The sequence below is a fragment of the Leuciscus leuciscus genome, assembly GCF_965113295.1.
Source record: "Leuciscus leuciscus genome assembly, chromosome: 5".
Lineage (NCBI taxonomy): Eukaryota > Metazoa > Chordata > Actinopteri > Cypriniformes > Leuciscidae > Leuciscus > Leuciscus leuciscus.
Window position 1 is genome coordinate 28,618,827 of NC_138729.1, and position 22,589 is coordinate 28,641,415.

The window sequence follows — 22,589 nt, forward strand, 5'->3', positions numbered from 1 at the left end:
GTTATAAATAATGTGCTTTGCGTAATATTACTTTTCTGGAGTAACGAATGAAGTAACGCATTACTTTATAAATTTACACATTAATATTTGAGTTACTTTAAAAAAAAAAGTAATGCGAGTTACTTTTCAGTTTAATTAATGTGCATTCCCAAAAAAAATTAAGTTCTGAATTAAAATGAACGTAGGTCACGTAGAATCGTGCTAGTCAGAAACGGAGATGGCAGGCCAGAGCATTACATTACTGCAATGGAAGTATTCTCATTATTTTGAAATCGTTGAAGAAAAGGAGAAGGGAATAGTCGTTAAGTGTAGATTATGTGTAGGTGAAAAGCTCGTCAACTGCAAAAAACACCACTTCAAATTTAAAAATACATCTGCATGCAAAGCACAGCACTACAGAGTTGGAAGAGAGAGAGAGAGACGAATGATACCTGCACCCCGCCCTCAAGCTAAACAACAAAAGCTTGATTTCAGTTCACGTTCACCACCAGGTAAAACAATTAGTTGCTGCCCGATCGCAAAACTCTTAACATTAAGATAATACTCTAACATTACATTAAGATAATACTTTTTTTCCCCCATTGCATTGTAGTAGTGATCTGATTATTTAATTTTTTTTGCATAAAATGGATTTAGTTTTGAGGACACTTAATAGAAAACTCAAAGTCCCTGTAAAGGCAATTCAAAAAAATAAATAAATATCTAAACACATTAGAAATGTTAGAAATGTATTGCTAAAACACATTACAAAGACTGTGAACTATGAAGTACTGAATTGTGGAGTTAGACCGTTAAACAGTTTTTCACCGTTGCTGTGTTCAGGATTTTTTGGGTGGGGCTAAAACGGTGGCTCGATGACGCACTGGAGCCGCTGAGCTCCTGGCCCCGCCCCTACTGTCTATGATGCACTGGAGCCACGGTCACTGAGGCTGCCCCCTCCCCTATCAGTTCGCCGCTCAATCGTGAGTTACTGTCAGTACTATTTACTACAGCCTACAGTTTGCTAGCTAGCTATGCCTTCGTCACGGAAATGAATATTACCTGGATGCGATCACTTACAATTTAAATTTCCGAACAACGATTATATCAACAAGAGGTGGATTCATTTTGTGAAGAGCCACCCTGATGGAGAGCTGAGGATCACCACCAACACCCACCTATGTAGTGATCATTTTACACAGGATAGTTTTATAAACTTTCCTCGGAGACAACTGGGATTCACTGATAATCTGCTGTTACTGGTGAATGGGGCCGAACCAACTATCTCCCGCCTCGGCCTTCATCCTCCCGTCGCGCCGACAACTGGTGCCATCCATCAGTGCGTGCCCACGAGTCAACTTTCCCGCGAGTGGGCGTGGTTTCAGCGCAGCCAGCGTTTGAGAGCAGAGACCACTGCTCATTTTTTCAAGATTTTGATGGCTTATTTGATTTACTTGGCTGCTTTTTTATCATTCAAATTTGGCTGGGTGGCTAATAACAAATTTTTCTGTGGTGTGACAAACTCAGGACACATACTTAATTTTGACTTTACAGGGACTTAAAGAGTTTTGATCAATTGGAATCAACTTATACATTTATTTATGAAATGTGAAATCTTTCACATTTTAAAGCTGACAAATTTTGTTTAATTGGTGATGTTGTTTGTTCTCTAGTATCATCCTATTGTTCTCTAATAAGTTATTTAACATTTTAAATGTTTAAGGGCCCGTCCACACGGAGACGCGTTTCGCTGTATACGTATACATTTTTTATCGTATTGGCGTTTCGTCCACACGGATCTGGCGTTTTCGGAGACTGAAACCGCTATTTTTTGAAACCGGGTCCCAAGGTGGATAAATCTGAAAACGCCGCCCTTGCGTTTTCGTGTGTACGGCCAATCCGTACATTTGGTGAAACGATGATGTCATCACACCAAGTGTCAACTAGTCAGACACCGTTAAGTCACAGCAACTACATTTATGGTTTTTCATATTGTTCAACAAAGTTCTTGATTAAAAAAGAAAAAAGAAAAAGAAAACACCTGCAAGGCCTGAAAGAGATCAAGCCATAACCAAGTAAGAAAAGTAACTGAAAAGTAACGCAAAGGTTATGTAATGCTTTAATTTCCATAAAAAGTAACTAAGTAATGTTACTTTTTTGGGGAGTAACTCAATACTGTAATGCATTACTTTTAAAAGTAACTTTCCCCGACACTGTTCATGTCCTTCTTTCTTCCTTCTCTTTCTGATATAACTGAAGTGCACATTTAGTGGGCCAGGGTCACACTTAGATTGATGGCTGGTCCACTCAATTAAATGAGACAAAATATTTTTTTTGTGGGAAAGGAGAAAAAAAAAAAAATTATGCATACATGACAATAACAACAACTCAAATACATTAAAGGGATAGTTCACTTTGAAATAAATTTTTGGTATGTTTTAGCTTACCTCAAGGGCATCCAAGATGTAGGTGTCTTTTTTTCCGCAGTAGTTTCAATTTTGATATTTTTAGGTCAAACCGTTCTTGTCTGTCAGTCATATAATGCAGGTCTATGGTCATTATCTCAAAGAGCATGCACAGAGTCCAAATTAAAACAATTCCCCGTCGTCCAAATTAAACAATTCCCCATCGTAAGTACACATTGATGGCCTAAGACACGAAACGAGCGGTTTGTGTGAGAAAACGAAAAGTATTTATATCGTTTTTACCACTTATACACAGCCATGTCCGAGTGATCTGATCTGACGTGTGCGCAGACTGGTGCATAGATATATACACACTAGATGTCGCCTTGTCTACGGCAGTTCATTGGAACGAATGTCTTTAAGGCGACATCTAGTGTATATATCTATGCACCAGTCTGCGTACACGTCAGATCAGATCACTTCGACATGGCTGCGTATAAGAGGTAAAAACGATATAAATACTGTTCGTTTTCTCACACAAACCGCTCGTTTCGTGTCTTAGGCCATCAATGTGTACTTACGATGGGGAATTGTTTAATTTGGACGACGGGGAATTGTTTTAATTTGGACTCTGTGCTTGTGTTTTGAGACAGTGACCATCGACCTGCATTATATGACTGACAGACAAGAACGGTTTGACCTAAAAATATAAAAATGTAAACTACTGCGGAAAAAAAGACACCTACATCTTGGATGCCCTTGAGGTAAGCTAAAACATACCAAAAATTTATTTCAAAGTGAACTATCCCTTTAATTAAGTGGATATCTCTCCCGAAACTTTGCAGCATGTATGTGGCCGCTGGTCAAGCATGAAAAAACAAAAGTTTTATTTAAATTCTGAACTGATTATATATCACCTAGAAAGTCGCTTTATAATCACTAAAAAGCAGTCACTCATCTCACCAAGTTCCGTTATAATCAATGAAGTGGTCTACACTGTATAATGAATCTCGTTTACATTGTGTCTACGCTTTAATGAGAGGATTCTCGAGCATTTCGTTCAAGAAATCAACAGATATGTTTGTGATTGGCTACACTGCTCAGCGCTGTAAAAACACATCGTAAATAGAATCCTGACACTCTCCAGAGCGCAAACACGGATATGCAGAGGATCGTTTAACAAATTGCCAATATGCTATTATTACGGAGAAAACTGAGCCTAGACAAGCAGTTATGGTTAGATTTTCCCTCTAAAAGCAATCAGAAGCGGCAGTAGTCAGTGGTTTGAGTGAGAATTCCACGCTAGTCTCAAGTCCCAGGACAGGGGAAGGCTAAACCTTGCCCATCTGTACGTATGCCCAGTCTATGATTATTTATCTTTGACTTTGTCTATTGTTCTTATTCTCTTCATTGGATATTTTATTTATTAATGTTTTTTTGTTTGTTTTTTTATGATGAATGTAACCACGGTCTGCTCACAATAAAATATCTGGCCTTGCCACTGCACTGAAGACGACCGGAAGAAGGTTCTGTGGTCTGATGAGACTAACGCTTTTCCACTGCATGGTACGATGCGGTTCGGTACGACTCACTTTTGGCGCTTTTCCATTGCATGGTATGGTTCGCTACGGCTCGCTCGGCTCACTTTAAATGGTACCATCTCTGTTGAGGTTCCAAGCGTACCGTACCGATACTAAAATGTGTCGTGAAAACACTACAGATCTCTGATTGGTCAGAGAGAATCGTCACTATACCAGCATCATTGGATTTGCAACACGAGACACCAAAACCACTAGATTTAAATAGTCATCAACAGCCACCGCAGTATTATTTGTTTGCAAAATTTTTATTAAACGACTTGCTTGAAAATAAAAAATAAAATAGTCAGTAGTTAATACTAGTCAGTAGATGAGGTGCAGTCGACGTTCCTCTCGTTGGTAGCCGAGGACGAGGAGTGGATCCAGCTGGATATTGCGACAAGGAATTAAAAAGTTTTTCAGCAACTTTAACGAGCAGTCTATAATACCACCCACTTTGAAGCGGTAATAAACTGCAGTGGAAAAGCAAACCGAGACAAAGCGCGCCGTGCCGAGCCGAATCGTACCACACAGTGGAAAAGCAAAGCAAGTCGAGCCGAGTCGTACCATGCAGTGGAAAAGCAAAGCAAGTCGAGCCGAGTCGTACCATGCAGTGGAAAAGCGGCAAAAAAATTGTTTTGCCAATCATATTAAATGCCACGTTTGGCATACGCCATAAAACTGACTCAGAAACACATCGGCTCCACTGCGGTGGCAGCATCATGCTTGGGAAATGCTTCTCTGCACTCCTAGAAGGTTTGCACGGGTAAATTGAATACAGCAAAATACATAGTAATCAAAAAAAAAAGGAAAAAAAAAGTGTGCAAGATGCCTGTGATGGAGGATTTATTCTCCAGCAAAACAAAGACCTGAAACTAAAGCCAAAGCTAATCAGGAACAGCCTAAATACACCAACGTCAATGTCCTGGAGTGGCGAGAAAAAAAGAAAAAATAAGACGACAGTATGTGAATTGCTCACTTTAATCAGTGATCAGTCAGACTATCAATCTTACGATTTGATTTAAACCTTTTAGTGCTGCAGTTCCTAATAAAGTTGCCGGCCAACTGGCTTTGTTTTATTTACTTACTAAAGCCAATTTGTTTTCACAATTGCCGCTTGGCAAGTATTAATTTTGGACCTTGTGAGCATATAAAATGATGAATAATTAAAAAGGCCTCATAATAAGCAGTTATGGTTACTCTGGGGCTAAGCCATGATGGCTCTTAAAGCGTGTGTATTTTCAGACAGCTAAAGAATTGTGTGCAGGACAATGGCATATGTACTATGAACGGTTTTATTAATTTTGTCTATGTACTTGAGCCTTTATCATGGAAACTATTAACATTTTTATGAATGAGGCCTCAAGCTACAACACAATAGCATCTAGCCTATTTCATAGACCTTCTGCTCACAGTTTCAAGCTTCATGTTTTTAACGATATCCAACCAGGAACAAATAAAGAAAAACAACCCTATCTGTATTCACAAAGTGACCCACTGTCTTGGATGAAGGTCAGGGGTTTTAGGAGAAATCATTCAGTTCTGTAGCACAAACGCCGGAGATATGGGTGAACAAAACAACAACAACAAAAGACAGTACATTATTGTGATACTCTTGTCACGATACAGAATCAATACACTGGTAGCACTTATTTTCCATTTCAAGGCATTGCCATATATATATATATATATATATATATATATATATATATACACACACACACATGTATGTGTGTATTTATTTATTTTATTTATTTATTTATATGGCTGCCCCTTAATAGTCGACTAACTATTAGTCAGAAGAGACTCGGTCGACCAAAATTTTATTAGTCTGTATTGTATTAGTCTGTCGCAAAAAAAAAAAGGAAGTGGCGAAATCACACAGGCTGCGAGGGACAGATCGTTAACGGCAGGAAATCCAAACATTCGTCCATCATTCATCAACCTCAAATATGGCTTATCACTTGAAACATGTAAGTAGTAGCAACTTTACAAGTCCGCTCGCTCTAATTTTAACTTAAATATGCGCTATAATACGCATACTGTGTTTGTGTGGAGAGCGCACTTACTGCATGACATAAAGGCGCCATCACTTGCATTTAACTGAAAATACTCCGTCGTTTTTGGTCAAACAGATAAGAGTAATGCAAACTGTGAAGGGTATATATTTATTTGTGTAAACTTTTTTGTTGTAATAACAACAAAACGTTTCCCAATCTGGAAATGCTTTCGGTCATCTCGGTCCTAGTGAACTTGAGCATGTCACAAAAATGAACCAAAACGCAGCGTCCTCACAGACATGAGAAATATATCTATATTCTATAATGTCTACTTTTAAATTAACCAATTCAAATGAAAAATAAATATAAGATTATGTAGGCTATCCTGTATGAAACGTGCATATAGGCACAGCCACTACTGTGAAGAGGACGAGTCAGCAACGTTGACTTAATCTCTGCAGCCGAAATAAATTATTTAAATGTCTATTCTAGACAGTCTCCTTCTGGTTTTTCACAACACACTCATAATCATTACGTTTGCCAGTGCGCTGTGGCAAGCTTGACGTGTGCGTTTGGGCACTGATTAGGTTATGTAGGCTATATGATATATAGGCAATTAAAGGCTCATTATTGTGATTTATGGCTTATAAATATAAACGCACGATCAGTCGACTAATCGCTTAAATGAACAACTACTAGTTGACTAAAATCTTTAGTCGAGGGCAGCCCTAATAATTTTTAAATCATGTTTAACAGTGGAATTCCCGGTGAAAAACGACATTACCCATGATTCTGGAAATAAATCTTCACCAGAGAATTGCATTTTTTTTATATTTTTTTATATACATAATATATATGCATATTTTCCAATGTTTACACAGTCAACATCTTTAAAGCAATTGGTTTTCCATTGTTTTTAATTTGACGCATTTGCAGTGCTTCTTGGGATTGTAGTTCTTTCCCCAATTAAAGCCAATATACACAGTCTTGTCTAATTTTGTTTAATTTTCTAATATTTTTTGCTTCAAATCAAAGTTTATAACCTTGTAGCTGGTTGGCTTGGTTCATGGTTTAGAAATCATTAACAAAGACTTTTTGAAAAACTAATAGTGAAAATTTGTCCAGAACCAAGGCCGCTGAAAACGTGAGTGGGCACTAATGCACTCTACTGTAACAAAAAAGGATAATATGTTCTGTATCGTGACCCAAGTTTCAACACGAAGGAAAATGGATGATTTCCAGTGCAACTGAGCTCCAGAGGAAGGGTCAGGCAGGTCAGGGAGTAACTACCAGACAATGAGAAGATTCTATGGTTTAAAAAAAATAAAATTAACGAAAATGGCAGGCACAGTCACATGACACAAAAGCACAGGCAGCTGATTGGTGCATTACCCTGTCAGGTGATAGGTTGGAGATGCAGCAAGCAGAGAGTGGGTGGTCCACACCACAAACGAGTGCTGGTGGCTGCCAAAAACAACGAGAGATATAGCATCACTAAACACACGCACATTCCCAGAAAACATGCAAACACTCGCGACAAAGTGTACGCACAGACACAAAATCACAAGCGTCAATCTGACAGAGAGCGAGAAATCACGAGGGTATTCATTCAATTATGCAGTTTAGATTGATCTGAGCCTCTAAATTACTGATAAATTAGATGATGATGATTGTAGTGGAACAACTCGGTTTGATGAAGACAATTTGACATGAAATGGCAAAGCATAACACGCACACAACAGACTGTGCTGATAGGATCAAGATGATACATGACAAAGCACGTACAAACCTTTATCCACCAAATGAAGACAGGATAACAGAAGACAACTAAAATTGGTAAAAACTCACACTATGCACTAACCATCCACAAAATATGATGCAGAAGGACAATGAGAGATATTTAGTGACGAGGGGAGAGATTTAGATAAAAAAAATGGTGCAGAAAGAATGAAAGTGATACAGATGGATGGAGGGAGAGAGAGAGAGAACAAGGGTAAGCAAAAGAGCATTAGCTTAACAGCATTCTTTAATAATTCTGTATTATGGAGAACAGGAAGAACAGAGCTGAACAGGACAGGAGAACAGCTGGTCATCACCACTACCCCCCACCCCACACACAACACACACACACACACACCTCGACATATTCTGCTTTGATTAACCAACATCCTTTTCAAATCTCCTGGACCAGATCCCTGCTTGTTAATTAGGATTTGAGAAAATCTCTCTCTCTCACACACACATACACACTTCTGCTCTATTTTCTCCTGATTCAGATCATACCTCTTCAAATCAGTTCAGTTACCCTGAGCATTCACTTCTCAGAGAGAATTAGAAACCAACCTGAGGTCTGATAATGACACGAGAGAGAGAGAGAGAGAGAGAGAGAGAGAGAGAGAGAGAGAGAGAGAGAGAGAGAGACAGACTGGTTTGATATTATAAAATGTGTTGCTACTAAATATAACTGGCATTCTGTTGTGCCCTCTCTAGGCTGTTCTTCCTAAAAAGACATTATAGTGAAGGACGACTTTAAATCTAGGACAAAAGGCTTGAGGGAGGCAACATATACCTGCTGTTAGGAGGAACTGCAGACTCAAGACGTTGAGTTTTGATGTTCAAACTAGTGCAATGTGAGATCAAGGTGTCAATTTATCGATTAAACGAAAGGGTTACAGGGATTTTTCAGGAATAGCTTAAGCTCTTTCAACTGTATTCATGTCATGTTGTCAATTACCTCAGGAAATCATGTCAACTCTCTTCTCAGGTTATAAGAACAGGAAATGCAGAAATGCACTTACAGTGGAGGCCTAGCAGGCAAATGCCTCAGAGGGTTTCAAGGCCAAAATGTGAAGCTCAGATTTTTGTCAAGGCACTTTGACTACCATTCAAAAGTTTGGGTCATTAAGCTTTTTAATGTTTTTGAAAGACTTTCTTTTTTTATACTCACCAAGGTTGCATTTATTTAAATGAAAAATACATTAAAACCATAATAATAATCCACAATATTTCTATGTAAAATCCAATTTGAAATATTACAATTTAAAGTAATTGTTTTCTATTTGAATATATTTTCAAATTTAATTTTACAGCATCATTACTCCAGTCTCAAGTGTCACATGATCCTTTAGAAATCACTCTAATATGCTGATTTGATGCTCAAGAAACATTTCTTATTATTATCAAATTTTGAAAACAGCTGTGCTGTATTTTTTGTGGAAACCATAATACATTTTTACAAGATTCTTTGACAAATAGAACGTCCAAAAGAACAGCATTTACTTAAATATAGTTTATTTTTTTATGATAATATAAAAAGTATTTACTGTCACTTTTGATCAATTTAATGCATCCTTACAGAAATGTGACTAATGCGCCACTCATTTTATCATCTAATGTGGGTGTAGGTTGAGCGTGTGTGTGGTTCCACACTTCTGGTGTCAAACTGTGTGTAATTTGTGGGCAGAAATGTGGGGTTATTTTTTGTTTTTGTTTTAAATGCATTTCCAGAAAAATCTGCACGATTTCATGCCATGGTGTGTGTGACTCACAAGCCGACTCGGATCTGCTTGGTGATGCACAGAAACAGATTTATCCCCCATATAATGAGATCGGAGTGTTGATTGAAAGGGTGATGATACAGAGACAGCTGACTCTGATGAAGAGCGCAGATTAACATGAAGCAACAAGATCTTACAAGCACCTCAGATGACATGACAGACATTTCTGTTAGTCCATACATTTTAAAGGACTAATTAATTTGGTGTTTTTATAGGGGAACAATTACAATACTTCCAATAATAATTAGCTTGCTACATTATTGTAGTCACATTCATAAATTGCTCTCCATTGGAGGCAGTATCAAAACAGTGAACTGAACAAGGGCCTAAAAACTCTCATTTACCCCTTTTCCACCAAGGCAGTGCTGGTGCCGGTTCGGAGCCGGTGCCTACTCGCGAACCAGTTCTTTGTGTTTCGACAGCCAAAGAACCGGTTCTCGGCCAGGAAAGTTGGTTCCAAAGCGGCACCAACTCTTTGCTGGACTAGAACCGTTCTTTTATCACGTCATGCTTACGTTGGGGGCTGGGGGCGGGGTTATTGTCGAAATCGAGACGAGCAGCACAAATGTGTTCTAAACGTCTTCTTCTGACCCCAATATAGGATCGCAAAGCCAGGAGAAACATTTGGAGAAAGACGATGTAGTCCGCCATTGTAATTGTTATGATTGAAGTTGGCGCAAGTGTTTCTAGGAAAGCTAAGACGTAGCCTATGGCAACGTACACAGTGACGTAACGACGTCGTTCCCTGGGCTCTCTAGTCAGTGGAAAAACAAACAGGTTCTGAGAAGGTTCGCAAGTTGAACCAACTTTGAACCAGCACCAGTTCCGAACCAGTTCTTTTTTGGTGGAAAAGGGGTAAATGAAAGTACACAAATAACTGAACCCCATTATAAAGCCCACTGTTTTTTTTAACAAATATATCAGATTTATTTTCCTAATATTCTATTATAGGCTAGTGTTGTCAAAAGTACCGACTTCGGTATACCAGTTTAAAAAATTTGAAGAACCAGCATTTCCCTCTAGCATTGTGAGCGCTGTTGAATGGATTCTTAAAACACCTCTGCGTTCACATGTTCGGCTGGTACATGCGGTAATATGTGCGGCAGAAAAACCAGTGTGGGAACATTTCGAGAGGGTAAAGAATGACCACAAAAAGGTGACGTGACCTCAAACATGACCTATTTAAAACATTTAAGTAGTAGCCTAACGTTAGCCATTTTACATGGTCTGAAACGTGCGATATTAGGGCGCAAATGCACATGTTTGTGTGGAGTGTGGAAGCTAAATTAGTAAGCTAAGTATCTTCTCAAAGGCCAGTGCTGCGGCTTCATTGTTAGCAAGACACGGAGCTCACTTCTCCCGAACGTGGACAAACTGTTGTTCCCTTCTCATAATATAAGACGACAGAGATCCAAGGGAAAAAATATATATATAGTGACGGCGAGAATTGTCCATATTATTGCAGTGTTTCAGTTTGCTGTATAATTATTTATTCATTTATATTGTATGTCCAACATTTCAAATGTATTTTTATTAAATACATTTATTTCTAAAATAAGGCTACTTATATTATAGGATACATTTTGTTTGTATGCGTTCTGATCTCATAAAGTTCATATGATGTTTGCCAGTGTTGTTGTGGCAAGCTTTGTGCGTGCTTAATTTAAAATGTATATGCTCATGAGGTTTATTATTTCTCCCCGATTAATCGACTAATGGATCAAATGAACGACTAACTGTCGACTTGGAAAATCTTTAGTCGGGGGAAGCCCAGGAGAAATATGTAAATAAACTGAAGTACACTGATATTGTTTCCCATATAAGATACATGTTATTATATAGTTAGAATACACACCTTAACTAAAGGTAAATAAATAAATAAATAACAGCTTAAGGGGGCAAATATTACCCCTTTATGAAAAAAAAAAACGACACTTATGAATGATGGTAAAATGACTGTGATGACCAAATGAGAGTGAGCTAAGTTTACATGATGAGGCTGATTTCAGATCAATGTAAACAACAACTAAAGTCACAGTCACTAAATAGTACCATACTTCATAAATGTCATGCAATGAACAAAAAAACACCTAACAACATATCCAAGTGGGAAAAACTGAGATCCCTGCAGCTTGACAGTTTTCACTTAATTTCCCCAAACTATTAAAAAAGCATCTCACAGCTGCCATTTTACATTGTGCGTAAAGGCCCCTTAAGGACAAGTGTGTGCTGAAGCGTGTCCGGTGTGTGTGTTTGTGCTCGTGTACTGCTGAAGAGTTTCTACTCCCATAATGTTGTACAGACCATTTAGTCAGATAAAGTGTTCCGTTTCCATTAGTTATCGAGAGAAACAAGTAACATCCATCTCTCTGCCTCTTATTTGTAGTTCGCATGAAATCAAAGGGTCCGTTATCCAACTGTGGTGGCACATCTTTGATTGTTTCAAACAAACGGTTATATGATGCCAATTATGGTCAAAATTCAGAGTATTCGCTCTGTACTTGACCCAGGGCTGCACACCATTTCTTCATCAAAGAGATTCACATTTAAACATGACCTAAATCTGTGTCTGTAAGACTTCAATCACTTTTTAATGAAACAATATGCTTAATTGCAAAACGAGTCAGATTTGCAGCATGGCTTTAGTAAACATGAGGATCATGTCCGACTCAATGGAGCACATGTGGTGCTGTTTTTATATGCTATCACATGCCCACTCAGGGACGTCCAGCTGCTGCAATTATGAATTGTTCCGACCTTAAACTGGGGTTCAAAACTTTTATTTTTATTACACATGCAGGGAGATGAACACAAGCCATCTGTTGCAGACGTCCTGCATCTGTTTTACAATCAGAATCAGAAATGATCATCTATTCTATTTAGTTTGTGTGTGTGTTTATGTGAAGTGAGTGACTCAAGGTTATAATCAATGAATTTATCAAATGTTACAGCTTTATGAAATAGACTGAGAAGGTATGAGAAAATATTTCAGAATTACTGCATTTACACAAACACTTAAAAGCAAATATCAAAAGATGTAATGCTAATTGAACTTTAAAGCTCCTGTAAATGAGTTGATCACACTGTAAACTAAATACTTCATATTTTACCCTCCTCTTGCACTACATGTCTTCCATTTCGCCACTTCACCATCCCATTTTCTTCTGTCCAAACATCCTCAACCTTCAAAACACCTATTCCTCTTTCCTTCTCCGATCTCATTCCCTTTTGTTTTCTCCTCATCTTTCTTTTTCTATCCCATCTCTCCACCTCTCTCCAACCTTCTTCATCACTCCTTTCCCCCAATCTTGAGGTGAAAATTGGATTCCTGCATTTCCTCTCAGATAGCTACAACAAGATTAAACAGATGTGAATAAATAAAGATGGATAAATACAGAAAGATTCAAAAAGAGAAAGCGAGAAAAATCAGCTGCCTTTCCTCACTTCAGCCAGGTTAATGTTGGAGGAAGTGTTGACTCATTAGATGATGAATATGGTTTTGAATAAAGGTGTGGGAGTATAACTAACATCAGATTTCACAAGGAAATAAACTTTACAATTCTGACAAGCGAGAGCACAAGTGACTTACAGCAAACGACAAGCTACTGCAGCACTAACTTATTTAATATAATCCCATTAATAAAATCACACGCTCACATGCAGCACCTGAAATTAACCCTTACCAAATGAAAATTAAAGAAAAAAAAAATTAGCTTTGGGATTGGGAGCTACTTACCAGTTGGCTGGTAGCTTTATTAAGAATTGCAGGGCCCAAAATGAACTGTAGCTCATCTGCAGGAATATTGAGCACCATAAATATTTCTTACCAGCTATATATATTTAAAAAAAATTCCTACTATGACCATGTACACATTTTTTTTTTTCTTACATGTGACGACAAACTGCAGATTGTGACTGGTCACTGTTTGTCACAAACTTGCAACGAGCTATGCCACAGTTCAAAAGTTTTGAAGGTTTTTGAAGCAGCCTATGTCCACCACAGCAGCATTTATTTGATCAAAAATACAGTAAAAGGTCATATTGTGAAATATTACAATTTAAAACAAGTTTTCTATTTGAATATAATTTTAAAAGCTGAATTTTCAGCATCATTACTCCAGTCTTCAGTGTCACATGATCCTTCAGAAATCATATATGCTGATTTAGTAAATCAAGAAACATTTAATTAATTTCAATGAAGAAAACAGTTGTGCTGCTTAATAGCTTTGTGGAAATTATTTTAGGATACAGCAAATATAAGAAACAGAAATCTTTGGTAACATTATGAATGTCTTTATGGTCACTTTTGATTAATTTAATGATTCCTTGCTGAACAAATATATTGATTAAAAAAGAAAATCCAGGAAAAATATTTGAACAGTACATTTTCTCAATTCACTCGCCATTGGCAGGTGTGGCAAAAAGTTAATTTTGGACCCTGCTCACATGTCATTCTGTGTGGCACATGGGGGAGCTGATGAGGTCACATGATCAAAATAGCTAGCTACAGGCTGTTTGTAATAAACATACTCCGGAACTGTAACTAGTACCACTTTATTATTACTCAAAGCAGACCACAACACTTCTCAGAAATCAAACTTGTACATAAAAGGTAAGGACATTTGGATTAAGGTAAAACAAATTTGGGAAAATACATTTTGGAAAAAGATATAAAACTATACCCAAGTGTTTAAATGTTTATGATATTATTTGTGTTTGTGATATTATTATAATTACAGGGCATTGTCCTTACTCTCAGTTCAGTGTGGAGAAGCTGGTCATTTTTTAAAGAAATTTTATCTCAAAATAGCTTTAAACTTGGAAGAAAAAAAGAGACACCAAAGCAATGATGGACTAAACCCAGATGCAAAGCATGCTAGATAAAATAGCTTGTGGTCTTTTCCAAACAGAACTTTGACTGAAAGTTAGTGTACAAAATTCAGAAAACATAAACATTAATAAAGCAGGCCTCTTTATATCTGCAGCAGCAAGAAGTCTGACACATCTCATCCTTTCATCTGAGATCACAAGGTAGAGAAGAAAAGCTGAAACCAAAAAATCCAACGTGAAAGGTGAATGTGAAAAGGACGAACTGCTGTCAGTTCTTGCCGACATTTCTGTGGGATTGACATTGTCTTCACAGGAGACTAAAGTACATCAAAAGTGCTGGCAGCAAAGCAAACACAGCCTAAAATTCCTGGACAACTGTAATTATCATTTTAAATGTGAAACAAGGTCAAGGCCAAGGTCCTTTTAGCAGTAGATGAGCAGGACTTTAGATCCGCCACGACTGCGTGTGTACCGTCTTGTGGTAACACAAACACACACCCATGTGTGCGTCATTCTCTTCCCCCCTGCGACAGAAGCTCTCCGGCTGTCACTCTTCATCACTCTTTTTAAGCTGAAGCCCAGGAATCCTTAAAGTCACAAATAAAGAAAACAATTTCTTGAATGTGTCCTTGGGACTGTGTGCTTGGATTTTGTGGTGGGTGCATGTTTGCTCTCACTCTGACTGCTCATAAAATAAATAAAATAAAGAGTATTTTTGCAAGAATTTATGCGAGTATGGAACCCCTCCTTTGCCCTACCGAGCGTGAAATCCTCACAACAGGCAGCGGGTATATTTAGAGGTGAGATAACACTTTAGAAGTACATGCAACTAAATGAATCCTCACCTTCCTTACACCGCATACACGTTCATTTAAATATAGTACACTGAAACGACATGCACACATGACTTTTGCACCAGAAGAATCACATCTTGAATGAAAGTCCCATTCACGCGTTAGGGCAGCACAATTTTGCATAAAGTTGCGATTTAAAAAAAAATTGAGTTGTACAAAAAAAATAAAAAATAAAAATAATATATTATATATATATATATATATATATATATATATATATATAAATATTTATAAAATATCAAAATTACTATTATTACAATTACTAAATTACTACTACTTAACCATCAAACTTTTTTGACATTTTTAATTAGCTTAAGGCTTAATTAGCATAATGTGTTTTCTATTTTAATATGATACTGTGCTGTGTATTATAAGCATGTGCTGCAGTTGTTTTCTGCCACTTTAAATTCTGAAGCTCAATAACTGAGTGGATTCTGATTGGCTGTCAATGGTTTTATCATTCATCAGCTGGAAAAATAGTAAAACTTTATCGTTATAGTTATTATCCTTGGTGTGAACATGCAAACTCTCACTAGTTCTCTCCAATTTTTTAGCAGCTGACAATAACATCCTGTCATTCAATATTTGTCTCAAAACACTCAAAAAGAGAGAATGATTCATATGTCCAAGAGGCATTTCTCCTCTTATTGAGAAATACAGAGACCACAGCTCACCCAGTAATCACACACAACACACAGCCAAAGCAGTAAAAATAGACTTTGTTTTTGCAAGGTTTTGGGAGGGGCGACAGCAGGGTAGGGAACCCAACACTGTAATACACAACCCCAAACCTTAAATTTGAGAAGATACAGAAGACATATAAATTTCCCCTGGAGAATCAATAAACTATGTTTTATTTACAACAGATCTGTGGCTAGAGAGGCACAAAGAAAGACAGCAGAAACTATTAACAAAACAAAAAAAGACAACGAACCTTGGATCTAGCCTGTAACTCAGAACTGAACTATCAAAACCACTTTCAGACGAAGACTGATATAATTCGTAAGAGAGACCAGCGCCCTTTAACTCTCTCTGGTCAATGGTCATGGTTTCAACTTTGAACCAGAGGAAAATTAATATCTAAAATGAATAAAAAGAGATAAGTAGTAGTATGGTCTTATTAGATAATGGTATAGGAGTCAGATTAAATGTGTTTATAATGATTTTAAGATTGGATGGACATTCAAAACTTTCAAATATACTTTTATTGCAATCATTATGATCACAAGCTGTAATAATGCATAGAAGGATAGCACTATTTTGCCTGTTTAACTGAATACATGACTTTAACCATCCACATTACTTGTATTATCATCGAGTTGCATATTATTTGGACATTACAGGGCTCCCCCTGATGAGTCGGACCCTCATCCCAGATTTTTCCTTCGACTCAGTCACCTCTGGCTTCTTGATTGTAACATTTGAAACATGCATTTTCTGCAAAGCTGCTTTGAAACGACGTGTATTTTGAAAAGCGCTATACAGATCAACATGAACTGAATAATATAATTTTTTTTCATTTCATTAATTCATGATAGAATATATAAGAATGTTTCACACATCTTGAACATGGTATACAGAAATATCCAATTAATCCAATAAAATTTAAATGTCTGCTGACAAAAAAAATTTATGTAATTTTTAATGTGTCTTATTCAAATTATTGGCTTGATGCTGCATTGGTTGGAAGCCGTGTTGGCAACAATACCTACACCAGTTAAGAAAACCTTTACAATTATAAAAGGCTTTGCAATTGTAACAGATGGGGTTTTAAGAGGGTTGTTTTAACTGGGTACTGATGATTGATGAATAACACTCTAGTGCGCACTGGTCCACAAAAGAGGATCTGTTTCTCATGTTAAAGACAAACTGCGGCTTTTCTAGTACACATTTGAAGTTAGTCGTGCATTGGTGTATTAAACATGCCTGAGCAAGGATTAAGAGGAGCGGAAGCGCTAGCGGTCATGTTCCGTCTATCATCCAGCATCAGCAGCCCACCGGGCCCCGGGCCCCCACCCACCAACACCACAACACAAGCGATCAAACCCAGGGCGCACGACACGCCAGGACAAAAGATTCTTCACCGGCTGTTATCTCGGCCCGGTGCGTACTAGAGCTCAAAAACAGCCGCGGGGAGGATACGGAGAGAATAGAGAAAGAGAGAAAGCACATGAAAATCCTCCGTGGATGTAGAGAACTAAGCGGCGAGAGGAAACACGCTAATCGTTATAAAATGGGTATCTCTAAACGTTCACAATTAGGTTACAGAGAAACGAGGGGAGGCGACACCGACCTCGAAACAAGCACAGCAGCAGCATCCTTAATGAATGTATAAAGACGGAAAATAAACAATCATTTTAAAACACACACACACTCACGCACTTCGACGCGATAATATTACTGCTAACGTTACTTACATATATGCAGGCGAGAGTGGAGAGGACCTGGACGTTTTAAGGACGGGCACGGGAAATTTCCAGCTGACGGGCGAACCGCTTTTCCATTTCAACGGCATGTTTTTCCAGTCAGCACCTCTGAGATACACCGCGAATGAGAATAGCCGTCAAGAGCGAGTCCATGAAGAGGCGACCAGCGCGGGCTTCCATCCCCGGCAGCCCTCACCGAGAGCAGGGAGGAGGAAGAGCAAAATATAAAGAGGAGGATCAGCCGCCGACACAGGCAGCTCTGTCTGAATACCGCAGCGAAGGTTGGCGGAAAACGGGGAGGAATGACACTTAAGCCAGAGCCGAGAGGTGAAAAGCAGGTGAGCCTGAGCCGAGCATCATCTCCTGAGAAAGACAGAGGGGGGATGATGATGATGGAGGGAGGAAAAAAATAGGCACCGTCTCGTCCGGTCAGCGCAGGGAACAGGCATGCGCGGTCGGTGCACTGGATGTTCAGCTAGTGCCACCTTGTTTGAATGCAGGCGGACTATGGCAAGCCAGATTAACATTCATTCAATTAACTGCTGTCGATTGTAGGCTATGTTAATAGTAGGCCTACTTAAAAAAACAAAAAAAAAAAACTAGTAGGCTAACCCAATAAGCCCTGTAATATGTATTCGGTAATTCTAGTATTCGTTACATCTGTGCTTTAGATATCAACCATTTACTTCTGGTTATACTATGGGGCTGTTGAATGCTTGAATCTGATTGGTTGAATGTTCTAAGGTGTGCAATTATTTTCAGGGAAAGGCACGGCTAAAGTAGTTCCAGGCAGGTCTTGACCACATTACTAATGTCTATATCACTTTGCCAAATTATTTAAGTTATCTCAAAAGGTCCTTACAGCCCACAACAGCAAAAGAAAATTCACAATGACACTGACCAAGCAAATAAATATAGTAAACAATATGATAAAAACAACAAATTATGTCCCTGTTTTTCCCCAAAAATTACGTTTATTATGTACGGAAACGGAAAGCACATACTCTCTCGCTCCTGCTCTCCCACTCAAATGCACACACAGTACGGACACACACTCACACAGAAACGTGTCGTCAGCGCTACTCTGATGATTTTATCAGTAAAATAGTTTAACAACTTGAAAGCTACATGACTTCTCACTAGTGAGGTAATAACAGCGCTGCTCCTGGAGCGGAAAACGTACAGTTTTGCTATTAGTAGAGACGCTGCTGCCGAACACTGTTGAGAGACTCGGGTAATTCACACACGCTTAATTCTTGCTCTCTCTATAATAATGGCATTGTCTGCTATCAGTGCCTCAAGTCTCAGTTACTAGGCCTAGATGTTGCTTTGGAAAACAGTTGCTTTGGAAAACAGAGGTTTGATATTAGATGCTTAAGAAATTAGTCCTACACACAAGGGCATTATAAGGACAAAAACATGAGAAATGTCTTGAAATACATCATCTGAACAATGTTTTGAGGTGTGGAAACCGTAGTTTAAGTGGAATATTTGACTCGAGGCCATTGAATTGTTGAAAAATAATGCACACCTGAGGTGTAAAGACCCGTCGTCAATTATGCCTTGAATAATACTATTATTGAATATAAACTAAATAGTGCAATTGAAAATGACACTAGGCACTATCTGACTACTTACTATTAATAAATAAATAAAAAAGTATTATAACAAAAACATTTGCTAGTTAGATTTAAGGACAGAAAAAAAAAAAGTTAAATTGGCTTGCCATTGCTGACTGCAGAGAGCTAGTGAGAGAGATAAGAGTTTAATGACCTGGCATCAAATACAACACGACTGCAGACACAAGAAATCTAAAACCCAAGTACGACTGTCTTGAACATTAAAGAACATGACTCCTGTTCCTCATTGTTGTATAATAGTGAAGAATTTCTCACTGATGTCCATTATGAGAGACAGGTCTTTTCAAAACATAGCTAGCTAGGCGGCGCAAGCAGGGCACAAACTCCACCGCGGGGCTCTTCACCCACTGCCGTGACAGCACATGTCAAAGAGGAGACAGAGAGGAAAAGAAAGAGCTACCACATTCGTTTCTGCGATTATGTCCATCTTCGTTAAAAGTGCTGACAACAAATCAGAATAGATGTACTTTCACTTATTAAATCACTTTCTGGAAGTGTTACAACATTTGAAAATGTGACCGAGTGCGCGTCACTCTCTGTTCTTTTGAGCCGTCCACCATGTATCTCTCCCTTTCCCTCTGTCTGAGTGCCATGTGGTGGCCCTTCACCTGTGTTTTGCTTTCTTTTGAGTCCAATTTAAATAAATTTTCCATTTAAATATGACATATAGGTTAATGGAACACACTTACCTTACAGCTTACACTATCAACAAGCAAGAAATATTATAATACTATTGAAAAGTTTGGGGACAGTAAGATTTGTAAAAAGAAATTAATATTTTAAAGGTGCAGTATGCGGTTTTTTAGAAACACTTAATATTTGAAATCAATCAAAAAAAAATAAAGCAAAGTTGACAAACAAACGACAAGGTCACAAAGAGGAACAAAAAATGAACATACAGTACACAGGAGTAGGCTTTACAAGCAAGAGTTTGTTGTTAGTCACCAGAAGCACACCAGCTCCAGGCAAACACTGACACTCAAAACTGTCCTGTTACTATACCTAACATTACAACAACAGCATATCTTAGTTCTGTGAAAGATAGCAAAACCAATGTTACACGCATATGGAGCAGAAACAATGCAACCTCAGCATCCGTTTTCAGGCCTTCCCACTCTCTAACGTGCAGCGCTGGAAAGATTTTCAAATATTAACGTGGGTCCTAAAGTTCTTGCCTAATCACAACCTTTCTATTTTCAGTAATATTCCTCTGATATTTATATATATATATTTTTATAGTTTTTTTGTTGTTGTAATGTCTCTCAGCCATCTCTTTCCAAGTCTTTCTTCAAATCTCCCTCTTGCTCGCTCTCTTTCACTCCCCCATCATTAGGTTTGAGTATCGAGTTCGATACTTTTTAGGCACCGACCGAATTGCCTCGATACCATTGAGTATTAAAAAAAAAAATCTCTTGTCGTACGGTACCAGATTTCAATACCTAAGGGGTTAATCTCTTCAACGTCAGTGAGCCGATAAGCATGCAACATGATTGGCTGTGGCGATGCTTTTTCAAGGAAAAACACTAGTTTACAGCTTTGCAAATTGAAAACAGCTATTTTAAAATCAATAATAATAATAATAATAATAGAAATTACAATATTACATTTATTACAATATTTCTGTTTTTCCTGTATTTTACTTTGACTTAAAAGGGACAATAACCATCTTGTCCTGTTCAACTGTGTTTAAACAGCATTTTAAAAGGACACATGGTGCTTCTAGCTGTAAGCCTGCAGCTCAGAACAGATGCGTCACTGTCTGAAGTGATAAACTGGACAGTGAATCTGTTAACACAAGCCTTCATTAGAAGTTAATCAGTGAAGGAACACTAACGGACACAATAGCAAATTAACCACTCACAAAATAAAAATGAATGCTTTTCTGTAGCTTACTTAATTCTGACTCACCCCCCACCATCTCGAGCTACTATGGATTCTCCATTAAGGTATTACAGATAATAGCGGCCGATTAGCGGATGCAAGGAGGGTAAGCCATCTCTCATTTTGCTCTTCTGATTTAAATCTGTATCTAGAAAACCTGGAATCTGGGTTGTGACCCCATCAAAAGCCACCCTCATCCAAATGAAGCTGACATGAAAGAAACTTGATTTGCATTTCAAACCATGACACTGCAATTTTCTCTGTTTCTAATCTTGTTGAGAAGAGTGTTTGGAGTAGACAGGTGGGACGACAGTATCTGAGAGGGGCAGAGAGGGCTTTACTGAACCCAGGGACAGAATGTGCATTATAGATGAGCGTGAAAGTGGCTGGCAGTGGCCACTACAAACGCAGATCCTCATGAGCACGGAGAGGAGCACGTGAACCAACCCATTGTCAAATTTAATTTCAGTCAAGCAAGCAGCTCAGGCACATCCAAGAAGACAAATATGCACAGACACACAAACTCTGTGAACATCTTCGGTGAAAGGGCCAAAAACAAGATGATGGTCCCTGAAGGAGGAAAGTTTTATAAAATTGATAACCCTCACAATTTTAGTCTTAAATTCATTTTTCAGTCAAAATTATAAATGATAGGCATTTTATCTGCTCCATTAATAATTCATAAACAAAAAATTCTACATAGGCTACCTTATTATCTGAAGTGTTGAGATTTTTAAAATGCACATTAGCTTATTTTCCATCAACAGGTTAAAATGAACAAAAACGTGGTCCAATTTTCACATTGGTCTGAAGAAAAACGGCAGACAGGCTAAATGAAAATGTAAATCCACTCTCTGATAGTAGATGACCTCTGTAATGTCGGTTCCCCCTTAGATATACATTTGCATAATTCATTAATTCATCCATTCTTTTATATAATTTCTCTCAGCACTGTGCATTCCTCCATGTTTTCACACAAAACCAAACCTACGCTGCATGCTGTGCCTGCGTGAGACTGTTGCTAACTTTGCTTTATGCTGGACAGTGTTTTTCAGATCGTGATAATCAAATATGATTTTAATGATAAATAAAATATGAAACTGAATTTTAAAAGAGCAACTTGGAAGGGGAAAAGTCAAGAGGCTCCAGTTATAACAAGCTTTTACTGTTGCTAGTGCCGCAAATTAGACACACACATCTTTCACCTACATTTGTAAAGAAAAACTCACTCTCCCATTCCTCATGAAAATAATGTTTTTCTTTTCTTGGCTTGAATGCAGTCTTTATTCATCCTGATGCAAACAAGAGTTTCTAGCTAATACTGTCTATATTAGCTCACTCTGACTGAATGAAAAGAATGTCTTGGTAAGCTTCCTCCAATCAGGCCCGCAAGCGACGTGTTAGAGACCCCTGGTCTGGAGTTTGCAGGTATGCAAAATT

At 38.1% G+C, this 22,589-nt stretch overlaps 1 protein-coding gene across 8 annotated transcripts in view; it reads right to left on the reverse strand.

The window, feature by feature from the left end:
* Window positions 1–22,589, reverse strand: part of klhl13 (kelch-like family member 13) — a 63,150-nt gene that overhangs the window by 19,812 nt on the left and 20,749 nt on the right. For 2 of the 8 annotated variants that reach the window (XM_082169151.1, XM_082169152.1), the window contains exon 3: window positions 7,354–7,425. The exons of 4 other annotated variants lie outside the window; for them this stretch is intronic. In XM_082169151.1, the coding sequence (XP_082025277.1) occupies window positions 7,354–7,425 (72 nt within the window). Of the gene's footprint in view, window positions 1–7,353; window positions 7,426–17,619; window positions 20,091–22,589 lie in introns of those variants that run through there. 2 more of the 8 variants (XM_082169150.1, XM_082169153.1) reach the window with 2 other exon arrangements.